This window comes from Myripristis murdjan, chromosome 3, assembly GCF_902150065.1.
Source record: "Myripristis murdjan chromosome 3, fMyrMur1.1, whole genome shotgun sequence".
Lineage (NCBI taxonomy): Eukaryota > Metazoa > Chordata > Actinopteri > Holocentriformes > Holocentridae > Myripristis > Myripristis murdjan.
Genome location: NC_043982.1, coordinates 10,597,981 through 10,618,270, shown reverse-complemented (window position 1 = coordinate 10,618,270; position 20,290 = coordinate 10,597,981). Strand labels below are relative to the sequence as shown.

At 43.1% G+C, this 20,290-nt stretch overlaps 1 protein-coding gene across 1 annotated transcript; it reads left to right on the top strand.

Annotated features, from left to right (window-relative positions):
- Positions 1 to 1,145: 1,145 nt before the first annotated feature.
- On the top strand, positions 1,146 to 18,752 carry nhsb (Nance-Horan syndrome b (congenital cataracts and dental anomalies)). The gene is made up of 12 exons (XM_030048607.1): positions 1,146 to 1,209; positions 6,029 to 6,181; positions 6,283 to 6,419; positions 7,546 to 7,593; positions 8,381 to 8,425; positions 8,574 to 8,618; positions 9,479 to 9,671; positions 9,792 to 9,923; positions 10,116 to 10,268; positions 10,651 to 13,842; positions 14,127 to 14,268; positions 14,365 to 18,752. Exons 1-12 carry the CDS (start codon positions 1,161 to 1,163, stop codon positions 14,996 to 14,998), a joined length of 4,923 nt encoding a protein of 1,640 aa, XP_029904467.1. The 5' UTR covers positions 1,146 to 1,160; the 3' UTR covers positions 14,999 to 18,752.
- Positions 18,753 to 20,290: the final 1,538 nt, after the last annotated feature.

Sequence of the window (20,290 nt, the reverse complement as noted above, 5' to 3'; positions counted from 1 at the left end):
TTTTGTGTTGATGTCGATCACTGCAGTGTGAGTGGTGTGTGCACACACGTGGAGGGCTGTATGTGTACAGATATTTTTGTGCGCCTGTGTCATTCATGGTGGGAGGCTGAAAGCTCCCACCGAGCTCTAGCAGACTGCCAGCTCCGGCAGCAGCTCTGCTCCAAGGTCAGCAAACTGCCAGAGCTCCAGATTACAGCAGATTACCAGACAGAGCTCTCTCTCGCTCTCTCTCTCTCTCTCTCTCTCTCTCTCTCTCTCTCTCTCTCTCTCTCTCTCTCTCTCTCTCTCTCTCTCTCTCATACTATGTATTCACCAAGAGCAAAGGGACTCCTCATAATCAGTGAAGACAAAGACTATATTTCCTCAAATAGGACACTCAATGGTATTAGGATTCCTTTTCGTTACTTTTTTGAGGCATAGTCTGCAATTATCGGTATTGGGCCATGCTTTTACACAAACACTGTCGCACACACACACACACACACACACACATACACATACACACACTTAGATCATCATTCCTCGGTGGCAGCAACAGAGGATTGAGCACGTGATACATATTCCCAGTATGTGGTGGATTAATACATTAATATGGCATGGCTGAGCTGCCCCCCACCACCGCCACCACACACCACCCATATTACTGCATCATAAAGAGATTACGGTTAGGGACAGGCCATGCCCAGGCGGGACCCTACCATCTGACAGCGGCTGACGGGGGTGAATCATAGGGACAGCCGAGGGTGCACAGAGAGGTGTTTAGGTTGCAGTGAAGTGTAGGTGGGTCGGCCCCTCGATATGATATTTGTAACTTTTGTCGCGGCCAAAGTACACTGCCCACGTGTCAGCGCGAGGGAAAGATTTATTTATTTCCAGTGGTGCGTTGGGCCGGGCGGAGGGAGCAGAGAGCAGAGACAGCAGGTGGGTGGGGAGGCGGTGGGGGCTGGAGGGGGAGGGTCTGTGTGTGCAGATGTTGCTAGTCTAGATGTTGTACAGGAATGTTTTAGAAAGGTCCCGGGTGTGCGTGTGCGAGGGAACAATGTAGTATTACTGGCATGGTAACAGACCGGTGGTGAGGAGCCTGCAAGACAGAGGAGAAAGGACAGAAAAAAGAAAAAAGAGAGGAAAACGGGGAGGGTGGCAGTGGACTGTGGCTGACCATGGCTTTGGCTTGTCTGGGTCTAGGCTGTGTCCCTGTGCGATCTAAAGGTACCGTCCATCACCTCTCTGCCCTTCTTCAAACTAGTCTCAGTATTTCACCAGGTTTACCTTTTCAGCATCATTTATTCTGTTAAATAACGTTTCACTTTGAATTATACTGTGCCAATGTGACGAAATAATCTAGCTGACATCAGTCTGGATCCTGAATCCAATATGGCTCTGTGTGCAGTACACTGGGATTGTACAGTGCTAGTCTGTAAATAGTGCATTTTCATTGAGATTATAGGGTTAGATTAATTTAATTTAACACTTTGCTCTAAAGTCACCGCATGTTGCAGAGTGGACCGTCATGGTTAAGTTGATTTAAGAACTATTGAAAAATGTGTTGGCAGTTGTGAGGACGATGATGATGATGATGATGATGATGTGGATGGTGAGTGTCATCATCATCATCATTGTCGTCATCATCATGAGTGGACTGATGTACTGTGGATGTGTTGTGTCAGTGGGACAATCCCAGACAAAGAGGGCTAATGGAAAAAAAACAAATAAACATTAAAGTGCAGGAGAAAGTTAATGTGATTGGTGCTGATTTGAACTATAGAATCACCAGAATTTGAGTGATTAAGCGTGTTGGTGTGTTGGACAATCTGTTGATTGATTGCTGTTAACTGCCTATATTGGCTCATCACAGATACCTTCCTTCATATTTTGGCTGATATGCAAAAAAAAAAAAAAAAAAAAAATGCAGTACATATTGCAATAAAAACAGTAAATACTAGTGTTATTATTACATAGTTTGTCCAACAGTCCAGCAGTCATGGATTGTGTTAACAAGTTTTCATTCAACTAAAATAATTAAGCCTCCAGTTTATATTTTTATTACAACCATTTTACTACCAAATTCCTTGTCACAAATATGATATTGTGTACAAAAATATATCAGCCAGTATAATGTTATTGGAAGTTTTTTCTCCTTCCCAATTATCAAAATCGGTATCAGTCCCAAAAATGCAGTATTTTCAGGGCTTTAGTTGGGAGAAGTTGTTCAGCCAGTAAGGAGATATCACATCAGTAGTATCAATAACAGTATTCCTGCAAACCATTAACTAAAGTTTGTAATTGCACTGGAAGACTGCCACTGATATTAATATGGAGAACTGGTGCTACTACTCCCGAATGAAGTGATGAGTGGTGTGTGTTCAGTCGTAGGTCTACACACACTGTGCAGTGTTTCCTCTACAGAACCGGCCAGCAAGTGTTTCTTATATAACAGCCTTCTGCTATGACAAGATCTCCAGCCAGCGCTGTAGTGAGTGTGCTGCCTGACCCAGATACTAACCCTAATACAGTCTCTATTAATGCCTTAGATACTCTCACATCTGGACCAGAGAGAGACCCAGCATGATAGAGCTATACCAGAAAGAGAGTGCACAAACAAGGCAGTGGCACGTCGGCAACCAGTGTGCTAATTGCAAATGTCAGCTCCCTCCATGGATGGTTTTTGCCCCCGTAGTGATTTTTAATGTTAACACAGATGACCGGTTATTGGTGTAGCAGTGTGTCTTCTGTGAAAAAGGGACAGCAGCTGCTGGGGGTTTTGGTCTGCTAAATTCTGATCTGGTTCATTATAGTGTTTTCTGTGGTGTGCTAATCGAACTTTCTCCCTTCTGCATCCTCCTCTCTCGCCTACCCCTCCTCTCTCCTCGTCTCCCCTCTCTTCTCCTCGATTCAATTGGTGCTGTTGGCATGCAAGTCCCGATGATGACACTGCAAGTTGCTGACACCGCACCTGCAGATTTGAGGATGAGAGGAAGGGAGATGGAGGAGAATAAAAAGGAGAGGAATGATGGGTGAGAGACAGAGACAGAGAGAGAGGGAGAGAGGGAGAGGAAGAGAGAGCAACAGAGAGAGAGAGGGAGAGAGAGAGCCTACATGAGCGTGTTCAGCCACACTCAGGTGCAGCCTCTGCCAGGCAGGACTGGATCTCCAGATCAGATGGGTCTTGGTTAGTCCTGCTGGTTATTAATGGGTAACTCCCAGCATAAGCTTCATTACAATCAAATGCAGAGGAGAAAGAGGAGGAGGATAGCAAGAGCAAGGCAGAAGTGCGACAATGCAGGTATGGAAACCGGGGTCTGTTTAGAAAGTGAAACTCTAAAAAAAAAAAAAAAAAAATGTTGAATGCAAGAATTTAAGCCATTTTTAAATGCTAGTTAAACCATCACTGGCTTTTTGCTTTTACCTTCTTCTGTGATTTTTTGCCTTCCTTGCAGCATCACTGTGTTTAAAATTTTTTCTGGGTATCATTTGTTGGCCTTTGTCCTGCTTTTGAATCACTTTTAATCTAGCACACCCTTGTCCATGTTTTGTGGAACCTTTTCAGCAGCAGGTAGTGAGAAAATAACTGGAAAGAGGGAACTATGGATGCATCCTGTACATCAGTCCAGTGTGGAAAACACATTTAATTGCTTATATGTTTTGTTTTTGTATGTAAAGATATGGTAAAGGTGTCACCCAGCTATAGACTGTTTAATAGCTATAGCATCATCTGCAGCTTGCCTGTTGTAGGTGTGTATACTGCGCTGCATTATTTGTTCATTTGTTTTCTTGGCTGTGCAGATATTCTGAAATATCTGTTAGCTGGTAGCTGCTCAGTAATAAAAGCTTTACTGCACACGTCACCTCCTCAGTTTGACAGGTGACAATCACCTCCATACATTTTGATCAGTGCATTGAGTCCTTTGTATGTTGTGAATGCACACAAAGCATTAAAGGAGATTTTGTTTAAATGTGACGTCTTATTTTGGATCTGTTGATTCACACGCCACACATACTGCAGTGCATGCAAGGCCATGATTCTCTTCTGGAATAATGGAATTTTGTTATCATGTATCAATTCAGTAAATGTGTTAGTTTGTTAATGTCATTACAATATTGTGATCTTAATGGTGATATATCCCTGTAATGTTGCAAGGTTGTGTTTTTGTCGCCTCAGAGAGGAGACAGGCTTGTAAAGGTTGTGTGTGTTTATGTGTGAATTGTTTGATCCTTTGTGGGGTTTTTTTTTTTTCGATGACGCATGGCAGAAAACAGCCTTGGAAAATGTTGCTGAGTAATTCGGTCCTGCACTGTGATGATGATGAAGATGTTGATAACGATGACACAATTAGATAGCAGCAGCAAGAGATTAAGAAGAAGGAATAAAGGCGGGGGAAGGCGAAGGAAGGGGTGCGAGGGAGGAAGATGAGGACGAACAGAGCGAGAGGCGGGGAGTAAAGCTACAGGAACAAATCCACTAATTTGACAGACTCACAGGAACTAGGTCAGCACCTTCTGCAGACTGTTTTCAAAGAAACACCCACCTTTGCTGTAACTTGGTTTCTCAAGCTCTCTCTTTCTTTTTTACCTCTATTAATGTAATTACCACTAACAAGCAGGACTTTTAAAAGAAGCGAGGCATGACACTTTGCTGATTTTGTGGATGTAACTAAAGACTAACTCTGTGTTGCTAACACAAGGAACAGCCAGAGGACCTCCAGTTGGAACCAAAGTAAATCAAACTTATTCATCAACAATGAGCAAAACTATTGACACCATTATTTCCAAATATCTATCCTTATAGCAGTACCTACAATCTGCACCTTCCAAATTTGATATAGGCTGTGTCCTCCTGCAGACTGGCCCGGTGGTGTGTAATCATGCTCTTTTCTGTGATGCATTCTGTAGTCTTTAGATATGTGATGGCTGGGGAGAGCACTCCAGAAAGGGACAAGCAGTATCTTCTCTTAGTTACTGCACCTCACAGTCTTTGGGGCAAAATGCTCTGATTGTGTACTTGAATACACAGTGGTTATGCTTTTTGTGCTTCTTTAACCCAATAGCTAAAAAGGGGCCAAGTGCTGATAATGTTAACTAACTGATTTAATTACAGACAAATTCTAGCCTCGTTGAGCAATGAAAGGTTGCCTGGATACTGATGTACAGTGTGGCTTTCAAGGACACAACTGCATTCTGAATTCTAAATGAACGGATGGGGTTTTGAGAGAGAGGGATAAGAGAGGGGAACACTTGCTGTCCCTCTCTCTTTCCGTCCCTGTCCCTCGCCCTGTGATTGTGATCTCTGGAGATTTAAAGCCAGAGTTTGTAGGTGCTCCACGACACGCAAACTATAGCTTTTGTGTTATTATTGTTTTGTAATAATAACTAGCAGCAGCAGCAGCAGCAAAGATGGAGGATTGAAGGAAATGTACTGTAGATGGCTGGTTTGTGCACAGCTGTAGAGAAGTGGGTTTAGCTGCCACCTGCTGGTGAGGCATGGCCTGTCTCTTTCACTCCTCAATGCAGAAAGACTGAGGAAAGTCATGTGCTCTTCATGTTAGATGTTTTTTTTTTTTTCATAATAGGTTTTAGAGGCTCATTTTTTTTTTTTTTTTTTTTTATGTTTTCCTTAATTTGTGTCCTTTATTAGTGTATTTTCATGTATTGGTTGGCTTTAGTCTCCCATGTTAGTTGGTGGTAAAAGTCAAAACCCGGCCTGGATCTCAGCTTATAGTTATTTCTCCTTGGTGTTGGTGGAATAGGCATTACTTGTGAAGTGGTGAGCCTTGTCTGTTGGCATAATATACAAATGTCCTATTACAGCATCTATAACAGCTATGATGTTTCCTTACCTTGTGTTTGGAGCTCACGGCCTAAAGCAGCCAGAAAATGGTCTTCTGTCCCCTTGAATGAATAATAGCACATACCCAAACACAAATAAAGCATTAATCTCCTGCACATGTGCAGACAAACTGTAATTTTTCCCATTTCTGTGGCTGCTTTATGAAATGTTAATGTTGCTCTGTCTCTCTCTCTCTCTCCTTAGCGGTGTCAAATCTGGACGTAGAGAGTAAGCTATCAGTTCACTATCAGGCTCCATGGCACCAGCAACACAACGTGTTTCACCCCTGTACTCGACCACCATGTGTGGAGGAGCTGCACCGACATGCCCAGCTCAGTCTCAGGGCCCTGCACCGAGGTGAGGGACACTGCTGCACAGCACACGTGCAACCAGTGATGTGCAAATCTGTGCACACATGTATGCGAGTGCTCATGTGTGGACTTCCTTGTGCTTCACAGACGAACAGCAGCGCCAGCGGTCCACCAGTCGGGAGCGGAACAGGGTGACCATCTCTATCTCAGTGGCGCCCCCTATGCCCACCTTCCCCTCACCGCACACCATCCGACGGCAACAGAGGAGTCGCTTGGCACGAGCGGTAAGGACAATGCAGCAGATGAAGTTTGTTCAGGACATGGTAGAGAAGGCACTTACTACTTAAAAATACATGTAAAAAACATACAATTGGACAGCATTATATTTGGATCCAGCACAAAAATGGGGGGCAATTTCTATACATGGGCGGCATAGTGGTACAGTGGTTAGCACTGTCGCCTCACAGTGAGAAGGTCCTGGGTTCGATTCCCACCCAAGGTCCTTTCTGTGTGGAGTTTGCATGTTCTCCCCGTGTCTGCGTGGGTTTCCTCCAACCGTCCAAAGACATGCAGGTCAGGTGAATTGGAGAAGCTAAATTGCCCCTAGGTATGACTGTGTGTGTGAATGTCAGTGTTTGTCTGTTTGCCCTGCGATGGACTGGCGACCTGTCCAGGGTGTTTCCTTGCCTTCGCCCTATGAGCGCTGGGATTGGCTCCAGCACCCCCTCGCGACCCTAGTGAGGATAAGCGGTTTAGAAGATGAATGAATGAATGAATTTCTATACATGAATATACCCACCTGAGACATATGGACCAGTTTATACAGTATGAGTGAGGTATGGACTAAAATGGAGATAAATAATGATTTCTTATGTAACATTTTTAACAAAATGTTGTACACTTGAGGCCAACCAATTACAAGAATCTGTCTTGCACCACTGTTTTAAAGTGTCATCAAAGTGATAGAACTGCAAATACTGATTGGTGAATACTAATGAACGACCTGTGTAGGGTCTCATGCTAATGTTTGAGAAAGCCTGAAATATTTGTTTATTTTTTTCTCTCATGTAGGTAATTGCAGTGACTGCAGTCATTGTTTTCACAAATTTCTATGTAGTTACCCTAAGTCACACACTTTACCTGTCATGTTCACTATATAATGGTTCAAACCACTGCAGTAACAAATTCCACACCAGATTTTCTACTCCACAGCAAAGATGCTATAATTTAGTGAAAACAGCAAAGCGGCTGCTGGCTGTCCAACATTTTATAAAGATGCTCTAATTTAGCTGGAATTTTAAAGCTGTGTGTTTTATTTCATTTAATTTGTGATTACTGTCTGCCTTCATACCTGTCAGAGCTGTGGTGCAATAAATTGACACAGTGTTTCATTTTGATGTTGCCATGCAGCAAGAGAGAGCAGAGAGAGAGCGAGAGTTAGACTATCAACCCAGGAAGGTAATAGCCCTTGGTTTATCTGTGTGGTCATTGTGTGTTGTTGCTTAACCCTTTGAAACCTGAGCAGATTCATTTGATTTGATTTGATTTTTTCAAAAACATGAGAAAACTCAAAAACAAGAAATTTAGGCTACAAGAAATGACCAAAAATTAGAAAAAAAAGAAAAGGAAAAAATATGGAAAGAAAAAAAAGCAAGGAAATGACTGGAAATTAAGTAATATTTAAGTAACACAATTTTGAATATTTAACTTGAATAATTATCAATGAATTTTTGTTTTATTTGTTTTATTTCTTATGTTGCCCTCTTCTTCTTCTTCTTCTTCTTCTTCTTCTTCTTCTTCTTCTCCTCCTCCTCCTCCTCCTCCTCCTCTTTCTTCTTCTTCTATTACTATTATTATTATTGGTGGTAGTAGTAGTAGTAATAGTAGTAGTACTAGTAGTAGTATTTGCAATTTTCAGGTAATGTCATGCTAAGTTTGTCTTCAGCATTTTTTTCCCATGTTTTTGAAAGAAATCAAGCCAGTTTGCTCGGGTCTTAAAGGGTTAATATCTTGAGTTCCACTGGCAGTACCATATATCCCCTTTTATACTTTTATATTCATTTGTGCACAGTCTCCTATGTCCCCAATGTTGTGTGTCTGCCATTCATTGTAGCACTTCCCTGCTAGATTAAATCCCATTGTGAACATAATTTCAATGGCGCCATCACTTAGATATACACACAGGTTTTTTCAACCCCATTCCACTCTGATGACCTTTCTCTCTTCCTTTCTGAACCTCCTGAAGGAGAGGACCATGAGAGAAACGGAAATCCAAACCATGCAGAGAAAAGTAAGCAAATGCATAAATTGGTGAATGGTAATTGCAGTCATTCTGTATTCATCGCTGAAAGACTTCATGTACTGTGTGTGTGTGTGTGTGTGTGTGTGTGTGTGTGTGTGTGTGTGTGTGTGTGTGTGTGTCTTTCTCGCTGCCAAAGGAGAGACCAGGAAGAGAAGCAGACATTCAGACCATCCAAAGAAAGGTAATGGAGATGCATGAGGATGCATTGGTTCTCATTCCATACATCCTGAAACTCCCACAATATACTTTCATATACATGCACATGCTTGGATGGTTAATTATACACTTGACAGTTATGATCAGAAATTTTAAATTGATAATTTTCCTAAAGCAATTGTCAAGAGACAGAGTAAATAAGCATGAGGAAACGCAAATGTTTTGGGACATAAGGTGATGAACAAGACGAGGCATCTACCATGTGATTTCATTCAAGAGGAAAGCTTTCCTGATTAAATAAAAATTAGAAATTATGAATGGCTACTCCAAGTGTCATCTTAGACTATTTCTATTACAATATTACATTGCCTGTTTCTTTCATCTTTCTTTCTTTCTTTCTTTCCTTCTTTTTTGCCTTTCCTTTGATCTTTCATTTGCAACAATTTCATCTTTTGGATCCCTCATTGATCACAATGCCATTGCTTTTTTTTGTACTTTGTGTTCATAGTTTGAGTGCTTTCACTCACCTCCCTCTATTGAAGGTTGCATCTTCATTCCATGGATTAGAAAGGTATCTGTCTGTAAATATTTGTGTTGTTTTCACTCTCTGTTTAACCCTGTTTGTGCTCTTGTCACATTAGTTATTCTGCATTTACTTCTTTCTAGCTTCAAACTATTTTTTGTAGTGGTTTTGTCAGTACATATTCCTAGATCATTAGATAGTGTCTCTGACATGCTGTACATCAGCTTTGAAAATAATTTCTTATTCAGGGACAGTTTTTTAAACTGTCCCCTGAATGGCCTGTTGTATTAGAACTGCTGGCTTGATACAGTACAACAGATATTAACACTACTCCTGTCTGTCTGCTTGTGTGTCTCTGTCAGGCTACCTCGACGGGGGAAGGTGAAGGAGGTGAGGTCTTAGGAGGCCACAGAGCCAAGGCCCCCGCCCCTAATGCCCCCTCCACCACGGACAAGCAGACAAACTGGTCCAAGGAGCGTGTTCCAGCATCAGATCAAAGAGCAACGGCAGACTCTCATGCCATCTCCTCCTGCATCATCCCAATCAATGTCACGGGTACTGGGGAACACACAAAGTAGCACCCAATTATTAGCTTCCACCATATCTGTCTCAGAGCAGGGAGTGTTTACACTTACTTTTAAATGGCTCTACCTTTTTGTGCTGTTTTTTTTGCAGGTGTTGGTTTTGACAGGGAAGCAAGTGCTCGTTGCTCTCTTGTCCATTCCCAGTCGGTTCTCCAGAGGAGAAGGAAACTGAGAAGGAGGAAGACTATCACTGGTATTCCCAAGCGAGTCCAACAAGACATGGGTATGTTACACACCCATTCCTGAAGTCTTTTGTGGTACATAAGCCATACTTATCTTATCTTAATAGCTCAGTTCCAAAAAAAAATGTCAAATTAACAACAAAATTCATTCATTCAAATAATTTCCTTGATAAAATTGTGCTTTTTTTCATCCTTATCTTTCTATTCATCATGCTGTGTCTCTTTCCATGCAGACTCAGATGAGTCACCTGTGGCAAGAGAGCGCACAGTGATTGTTCATGCCAACCCCCACCAACTGTCTCTGTGTCAGGAAGAACTCTCACTCAGTGGTCGCCTCCATCACACTCGCGACTCTGGCTGCCAGACAGATGATTTCCTTATAGCATGTAAGTATGTCACAATGGAAAACCATATTTTGTTGTTTATTACAGCCCTCAGTATCTCAGGTTCATGCTGTGGGCTCATGAGTTCACTATAGTTATTCCAACATAGAGTGAATGACAAAAGTTGCTATTTTGCAGTCATAGATTTGAGTACCCATTTCTTCTTGTGAAGTGTGAGTGGAATATTTTATCATGTTTAGTCTTCCAGTAGTATCAAATGAGTATGCTCTCAGTCTAAGACTGCCTCCATCAAACTGTGCAGTGAAACGGCAGAGTAACTTTCTAAGTGTTCCTTGTAATAGAAAGACGTGAGATTTGGAGAGACAATAATGATTGTGCCTCTGTCTCTTCTGTGTTTGTCTCTTCTCTGTCTGTTTCTCTCCAGGTACAGCTGCTCCCTCCAGAAGGCGCATCAGAGCTCAGCGTGGCCACCAGGGAATACCTGCCTCACTCTCACATTCAACAGGCAACATTTCGTCTCTGGGTGACCAGTCAGACTCTACATACACAAGTACCACAGCCAATGGTGGACGCTTGCGATCTCGTAGCCTACCACGCGAGGGTGGACGCCTAGTGGACAGTGATGAGGATGACGATGACAATTATGATGATGATGATGAGGACGAGGAGTTATCACCATATGAAGCAGAGGACTTTATTCCAGCTGGCCCGAGCCCAAGGATGATGATGATGATGATGAAGGATGAAGAGGAGAGCACTGATGACCAGGCAGCTCCTGAGCCATTGCAGCTCGGTAGCCTAAAGAGGTTGCAGCGATCTGGAGAGAGAGACAGAGGGGGAGGAGGAGGAGGGAGCCCTGAGCATGGTTGGATGGAGAGAGGTCGCTCTCGCTTGCCACGCAAGGCTGACATGGGCAGCTGCGAGATCTCCTCCAGTTCAGATACTTTCAGCAGCCCCATTCACTCTGTATCTACCACAGGGGTCCTGGGCAGCCATGTAGACCACAAAGAAGACCACCAATCATCCAGCGGGAACTGGAGTGGTTCCAGCTCTACCTGTCCCTCTCAGACCTCTGAAACCATTCCCCCTCCTTCTTCTCCACCACTAACAGGCTCATCACACTGTGACTCAGAGCTGTCACTCAACACTGTGCCCAATGCCATTGATGAGGGATTTACCCTGGACCCGTCCTACCACTCTGACCTCAGACCCCAAGGCCAGGGTCATAGGTCAAGCTCCTTCACATCCTCGGCTACAGACCAGCTAGATGATGCAGGAGTTAGTACAGCCAGTGAGGGAGAGTGGGCTTACCCCGCAGACCAAGATCAGACTGATCCAGACCAAGACCCCGACCAGACACAGAGCCAGAGTCAGAGCCATGGCTTAGCCCAGGACTACAGCCCCAAACAAAGTGTAGAAGACCAAACATGCTTCACTGACAACAAGACCAGCAACACTGATAAAGAGCCTGGCTCGCATTACCCATCTGACACAGAGGGCTTCTACTCCTCTTCTGTACATTTTGGGGAATGCAATCAGAGTTACAGAGGATACATGCACAACTATGCAGACCCAGGGCCTGACTGTGGCCAATCCAACACTGTGGAAGCACCACTAGCTCATGGAGTTTACATCCAGCCCCAGGCTGAATTTAGAGCAGGCACTATGACCCTGGGGAGGCCCTGCCGTCCGCTGAGGAAACCAAAAGTCAAACCTCCGCCACCCAAACGGAGCTCATCGCTGAAGGAGACCAGTAGTAGTGTAGATGTAGGAACAGATGCGCAGGTAGATCAGGATCAACCAAAGACAGTTAGCGAACAAGAACTCACCTTGTCTTCCAGAGATATGAAGCTGGATCTGGAGCTAGAGCTTGAAGGCCCTCCAGAGCCATTAGAGACATCTTGCCTAGTGGCAGAGCCTCGGGGAGCCTGGGGAATAGGCTTGGGAGAACCAGTGGACATAGTAGAGCCCATGTCCTTCAGCTCTACAGACACACACTCATTCAAAGATGAAGGTGCTGTGCAATCTGACTATGCAGACCTTTGGCTTCACAACAATGAACTGAAGTCCAATAATGGTGAGTACACATCCATGTCCAACTCAAGCACCGCCACAGGCACCACTGTCATGGAGTGTATCAAATCACCAGACAGCTCCTCCTCCTCCTCAGACACCCAAACCCAAGCCCCTGCCCAGGCCTCAGAGACCAGGCCAGCAAGCCCGCCTCTACCCCCCGGAGATGGAGATTTCAAACTGGCCTCACCTGAGAAACTGGCTGGCCTGGCCTCCCCCTCCAGTGGTTATTCCAGCCAGTCAGAGACACCAACATCAACCTTCCCCGCATCTTCAGCAGCATTCTTCCCAGGACCTCTGTCTCCCACAAGTGGCAAGAGAAAGCCCAAAGTGCCCGAGAGGAAGTCCTCTCTGTCTTCACTGCAGCACTTCCCCAGAGATGGAGCTTCCAATTCCTCTACTTATAAGAGAGACCCAGACTTCCCCCCTCCACCCTCTCAGCTTGATCTAAATGTTCTTCATGGTGCCCATGCTAGACACACGCTATCCTACCGCACACACCACATACACACGTTACACCACAGCAAACACAGAGTTGCAACTGCTATAGCTGCTGGAGCCAAGTCTTCAGTCCCAGAGGCATCAAACATCAACCCTCTGAGCTCTAACCCTATTCCTTTGATTCCCAGCTCCAATCTTTTGGCCATCACCCCATCTGCTTTGCGTTCAGTGCAACTACGTTCAGTCAGCCAGTCTACAAACAGTTCTGCCACTACAGACCAGGAAACTGCGAGTGCAACCGAGACTGCTACAAGACCCAAATGTACTCCTAGTGGTGCTACACTAGCTCCTCCGCCAATCAATACCAGGCCCCTCCCTCCTCGCAGACCACCTCCCCAGAGACCTCAAGCTCAGGATCACACGTCATCCCCTGAACACTCCCACCCACCTCCTCCTGGCCGCCACCCTGATGGGCCTCCACCTTATGAAAGCCTGCGACTCAGACAGGATCGCTATGGACCTGGAACCTTCTGGGCTATGACAGCCTTTAGAACCCGTGTGGAGCCACTGTCAAACCTCCCCGATGACAGCTCACCCTTGCATCGGCCTGTGCCCCGTGCTCCGCATCCATCACCTGTGGATCTGCACACACATATCCAATCACACACAGAGTTTAGAGGGCTCACACATTCAGCTCATGCTCACCCTGAGCTTAGGGTGCTGGGGGAACGCACATTCTCTCTGGATGATGATGATGATGAAGATGAGGAGGAAGAGGAAGAAGAGCAAGTCAAAGAGCCACCAAGGGCTGCATATTCAAGAGGAGGCCTGCGACCAGACCACCCTCCACCCCCAGCGTATGAGTTCGCAGGGGGATCCCACTCAGACTCAGGGCCCTGGGCTAGTCCAGTCAAAGTGCCTGGTACCACAGTGGAGACATCGCATCCTTACCTAATCAGCGATGCACGAGAAGTAGGACAAGAAGAGGAGGAAGAAGAGGAGGAAGTGACATCAGGTGCTACCAGAAGTGCCCATCAGCAACAGCCACAGGAGAGCAAAGATGACTCCACCACTCCTGATACTGAAGATTACTTCAGTAAAGGTAAGCCTTTAAACTTGATTCATTTAACATTATTATTTAACAGCACACAATAAATTGGCGAAGGCCTGTTCTGATTACATTGCTTTTAAGATTACTGACTAAAAACATGGCACTATGCTGTACTTCATTTACAGTAATTCATGATTTGTAGATGCGAGGTACAATGATTTAAGGAGATTCACAGTAATCTAGATTTCATTTCAATACAACACATCCGCAACAACAGCATGGTTGGTTCAGGGGTTGTATAGTAAATGATCAGACAACCAGATGACATGTGATAGGGATGTTATCTGCTGCAGAGTCCACACCCAGTGACAATTCGCTCTCCCCTCTGATGGATGACACCAAAGTGGATGATGACATTATTTTCACATCGCCCAATAAGACGCGGACAACTGAGGATTTGTTTGCCATGATACACAGGTACTGTGTACTGTTTGTCCTCTAGTCTTTCGATATGTCTGTCTCCTTGTCTTTGTGTCTTTCTAAAGCTGAATTATATTATGATGTCTTAATCAGATCCAAGAGAAAGGTCCTGGGCCGTAAAGATTCAGGAGACTTGAACGTGAAGTCTCGTCTGTGCCCTACAGCACCAGTGACACCTGGCAGTGTCTCCACCAACATTATCCCACCTGCCCCTCCTCTGAACATCCCGGCCACCCTGGCCACTGCTGCTGGGTCTCAACGTGCCCCTGTTCCCATCTACCGCAGCGCCAAGAAGTCCAGCACATCCAATGAGGAGTTCAAACTCCTGTTGCTGAAGAAGGGTAGCCGGTCTGACTCCAGCTACCGCATGTCAGCTACTGAGATTCTTAAGAGCCCTATTACTCCCAAGTCCCCTGGGGATCCCCTCCAGGAGGGGCCCATTAGGCAAGCTGAGGAGCCCCCGTCCCCTCTTCAAGAGCCCCCAATCTCTGGCCTGGAGCCAATCCAGATTCCAGGCCTCTTTCCCAGAGCCAACTCTGAGAGTTTCACCCCCAAAACTCTCCCCATGTCAGCTGCCTCACGTCAGGGCCGTTCCCGGATCCCACCTGTTGCCAACAGCAGTCGCTACAGTACACGTAGCCGCCTCTATACAGCCCCCATGCAAGCCATCTCTGAAGGTGAGACAGAGAATTCGGATGGGAGCCCTCATGATGACAGATCATCCTAAAACCCACCTGATCAGAGATGTCCTCTAAAATTCAAATGGCCCCTAGCCACTACTACTTTTATAACCATGGATAGGCGTGATATGAAGGCAGATATCTTATTACTCATCAGAGGCTGAGAGACAGTAAAATATGACTATTGCTTATATCCCCCAGTGTTTGGATCTACTATTCTTTTAGGGTGTTGAACATGGTGTTGTGAGCTACAGAATCATAAAGCGATGATTCTGAAACCTTGAGGAAATACCTATATACTGTATGATCAAAAGAATAGCTCTCTGTTAGTTAAGAGAGCAGGACTGAAGACCTATTTTGATTGAACTGTCTTTTTTATATATCTCTCAAATGTTTGGTAAATATGACAAGGAAAGAAATTTTGTGGAGTATGGACAACCTGCGTGTGCATGTAGGAGCAAATGGAACATCCATTGATATTTCTACTTCTTGTGTTCTGAATGGTGTGGGTGTGTGTGCATCATTGAGAAACTGCTTTGTTACAAAGAGTTTAATAATCTCTCAACTTTTGGTGCCCAAAGCAGTAGTCAGACTTCCTAGAGTCCATCGTCAATATTCCTGCAAACAAACAAGGATTGTTTGGTTGTGGATGTTGTTACCATGCAGGGCAATCTCTGACACACCACCAAGTTAAATTCTATAACTCCATCTGCACACCTGTATTGGTTTAGAGAGTATATTACATAGAGCCAATCATATATTTCTTCACGTAAATTATATCCAAAAAGTAACATGATGCATGTATTTTTGTAAAACAGCACCTCAGAACAGGATGATAAAGTTTCACCATGTTGCATGATCCATTACGGAAATATCCCCTGGACCCTGATTTCTGTCAACATTTTCGTGGTTATTTTGGATTATAAAAAGAATGAATCTTTCACTGTGAAAGGTTTTAATGACATCTATACCACAGAGCCAGTGATCTCAATTGATTTGTTTTGAATATCGAGAGCAGGAGCAAAGACTTGTCTCTAGATGAGGCACATTTGTCAAAGACACAGGCTAATTTTGGACAATCGCACAAGGCCTTTCTCTAGCAGAGATGGTTGTGAGCAGGGCAGTTAGCCGCCCCCAGAAATGTATATGGACCTGGGCCGTGCTCCAATAGATTTCAATCACATACTTTTTTCAAACCCATCCTTGAAATGAGACACTAATCTATTTAAATTGGTCAAAGCTGCTCCATCTGCTGACCAACTGTGCCATACTGACTTTTTAGGGGAATATGTGCATTTCAAGTCAGTTTTTTCACCATACTATTGAGCGAATACAGCAACAATGCTTTAGAAGGTCCTCAATCAGTTTGACTGGAGGTTAATTTGGAACGGTTTCCAAAAACCAACTTCTCTTTTGCACTTCATCGTGATTCTTCAAGAATATTCCTTGAAAAGAAAATATATCTTATAATGAAATTGCATATGTATATTTGTACTGAATATATAGTCATATCTATATAATAAAGTGACAAGCAGAAGTTTTATAGGGAATCAAACCCATGAGTGTAGCAAAGAACAGGTCTCACTGATGACGTTACATGTGAATCTCAAATACAGTCTACACTGTTCTCCTCTCCTTGTTGCCTCTCCTTCATTTGCACTGACCCAGTAGCATTAGACAGGTGAAAGCTCAACCCAGCGGCTGGTGTAAACCATTTGCTTTACCCTCCTAACTTCATATCATACAACCTGAAAGAGAGGAGGCAAGAGGAGGAAAGGACTGGATACCACCAATATTTAAACATAAGCAATGCATCCATTGTTGCAGCCCTTTCTATCTTATACTAGAGTACGGGGTATCGCTTTTCTCATCCTTCCAGTAAATGTCATGTGTGTAGAATATCCAGCGGTGGCAAATTGTCATCAAAGGAAAGTATGAACTCTCACCTGCCTAGCAAAGTAACCACAGCACATACACATCTTGCATTCAGAGACCGTACTTCAATAGAAACCATTCACTGTATTCTGTGAATACCTCAGCAAGCATATTACTGTTTAATTGTAAATGCTATGTATAGATAGATAGATAGACAGATAGATAGATAGATAGATAGATAGATAGATAGATAGATAGATAGAAAACAAAACCACAACTGTTTGATACTCAGCGAATCTGAATTGCAGAACTGACACTGTGTAAGGTGGGAGAGAGTAAAAAGCTGTGAACTGATTATTACAATTTTACATTCATCATGCCCATATTGCTGAAGCGCACTTGTTCCTGTTCATTGTTTTATTTGTTGTATTTTCTATCGCATGCAATAAGTAAACAAAAAAAGACAAAAAAACGAAACAAAAAAAGAAGAAAAGAAGAGGACACCACCATATCATTATTTTTTATCTGAGGGATGTCTCCGTACCACGAGAAAAGATATTGTATTTTCAGTTCAAACGTCAAGTTCAATAGTGTGTTCTATAGATGTACAAACTGTCTGGCTAATTCTGTTCTGTATAGTCGTGTTCACAAACAGGGGTTTATCTTGTACTGTATATCTACTCACTGACTGGACAATCATATGAAGCGTTTTAAGAAACTGTAAAGAAAATGATATAGAATCTGTTGGGAACAAGAAACTGAACCCTTGGTGCTGGGTCCAAGTCTTACTGGAGCTGTGGAAGCTGGAGTGAGAAAATATTTTCCAGGAGAAACTGCTGATTGACTATAAAGTACATATCTGGACAAATCTCTTTTTAATTTCAATGGAATTACATGTATGTACAATGGAGGGGGAAAAAACGATATGACAAGGATATCCATTAGTTAGAGCTGGTGGGGAAAGCTGTCTTGACTTTTGTCTCGACTTTTGACTCACTGCAGAATTTTCCGAGTCTCACAGAACATTGAATATTGCTGAAAATTAATCAGTAAGATGGATATTAATAATTAATGCAATGTGACTCTGTGAATTGCCATTTCAAACTTTCAAAGCAAAAGCACTCCAAGTACTGAGGATTTGTTTAGTGTGATTTTTCCGTACTGTACCTGGCCTTGTTGCTATGGGGATATTTGAAGACTGTTTCCTTTATTTCCAGATGCAGTGGATAAATGGTTGAATTCAATTTGATCAAGAAAAGACAAACTGCGGGGGTTGCCATGTAGACTCTAGTTCAGCATCTGTTTATTCTCCTCAAACCTCAGTTCTCAGCAGCCTGTTGGGAATACAACAAACCAAGGATCTATAAGATTTATAGGTTCTTTGCCCCAACCTGTTTTCAAGTGTCTGCACGCAACTTCGCCCTATAGTGAAGTGTGAGAAGAAAAAAAAACAAAAAACAAAAAAACATAGGATTTACTTTTTTTCCAAAGGTGTACAGTATGGAATATCACTAAACAGACATTAGAATATGTGAAAGAAGAGAGAAAAAAAAAATCCAAAAGTTGAAGACACAGTGTATCTGTCTGTTTAAAAAGAAGCTCCATGTTTAAATCTAGCTAGGACTTAACAGATTTGAATCACTTTTGTATTTTTGTATAAACCTGTAAATAAGTTTTTAAAGAAAAAAAGTTGCAAATTCTTTCTTTTGTAAAAAACAAAAAAAGACAATGTTTTTTCAAAGTTTACATGATTAATTCCAAGCCTTTGTATATTTTTGAGCTGTGCAACACCTTCAGTCTTGTATTTATTTTTTGGGGGTAACAACATTGTGAAGATTCCATTATTCTATATCTTATTCATTTTAACAGCTCATCAGGCTGCTTAGTAACTGTGCATAGAAAAAGCCAATAAATGTGATTGCGTTGAAATGGAAGCCCTGGTCTGTGACTGCTCATTTCTCTTTGATTAAAACAAATTGCAAGGAGAGATCTGTCCACCAGGGGGCGATATTTTGCTGCTGTGTTTTCTCAGCCTCAAATGATTTCAGTTCATGGCACAAGTCAGATGCATTTTTAAACTATTATCATTTTCATTTATTTATTCACATATTTAGTATTAGTAGTATCATAGTAGTAGTAGTATTTAGTATTAGCAGGATTTTTTAAAACTAAATTCTACCTGAACAGGGCCAATCAAATATCAAAAACACATTTAGAGCCATTTATCAAAAGGGATCCCATCAACCACTTTCCTCTTCAGTCTTGTTATTATCTGGGGCATCCTGAGGCCACATTTTTGATATTTGCCATTTCAAGCAGGTAGCTTTCCCAATTTCAGGAAATGGTCTTCAATCGTACTGCCATGTTAAGAGAGCACTTATCTTAAACACTTACCAGTTTGCATTTTAACCAGTTCCTGCCAGTAAACTGGGTGTGTATCCACCAGCAGGGTCCAGATCCTCACTGCAACATCTCAAAGTCTCATCCTGATCTCTGGCCCTGAGGTTAAAGATTCTCATGAATTCACATACATTCTTTCACAAAGCTCCGAAAAATAAATTACAGAGTGGGAAAAACAAAATCAAAATAAATTATGATGTAGGCCGGTGGCAGGCACCATGATGTGACTGTGGCTTGCTTCTTATTGAGGAAACAACACATTTCATTCATGATGCAGACAAAAGAAGGCCTTGGGAGACCATCTCACCCGTCTGGTGAGGTATTTGAACTGCCTGATCCTCTGAACAATGATTCCTATTGGGCTGTCACTCTGCCTAAGTAAGACATCTATGATCCTTTGACACACCCCGCCACCCCCCACCCCACCACCACCCCCTACCCCCCACATACACACATACACACACAAACACTTCAAAGCTGTCTCTCAGCAAAATGACTACCACCCTAACCCTAATCTGTAGTGCTATTGTACACGTTTGCCATTTGAAGGAAGTTTTTTAGTGGTTTCCACATTGCCGCTGCATGACTGTTGCTGTTGTGTTGTATTTTGTTGTGTTTGTATGTGTGTGTCTGTGTGTGTGTGTGTTCTCTGTTACTCAAGTCCAAGCCTTTTATCTTTTCTCCATTTTTTTGGTCTCCCCTTTCTCCCACAGTTTGCCATCAAGAGGCATTTTGCATCATGACTGGCCGTCATTGTGAATAAGGACTGTTTCTTAATTGTTCTCGAAATAAAACAAAATGCCCAAAGCTGCCACGGTGGCGTTCAAACACTAAGATGATGTAAACAAATGTTTAATTGTGTGAATGCATATCAAACATATTTAACAAACATCTTTCTTGAACTTACAGTAGAAAGTCTCTCATATATATACACACACGTACTGCTATGGAGCGATAGATGACGAGGCATAAAAAATATACATAGTCGGTAAATGTGCAGTCAGTCTAGATTGTAGCAATGACCACAAAATGCTAATGATGTAAAACATCTTCTAAAAAAACAA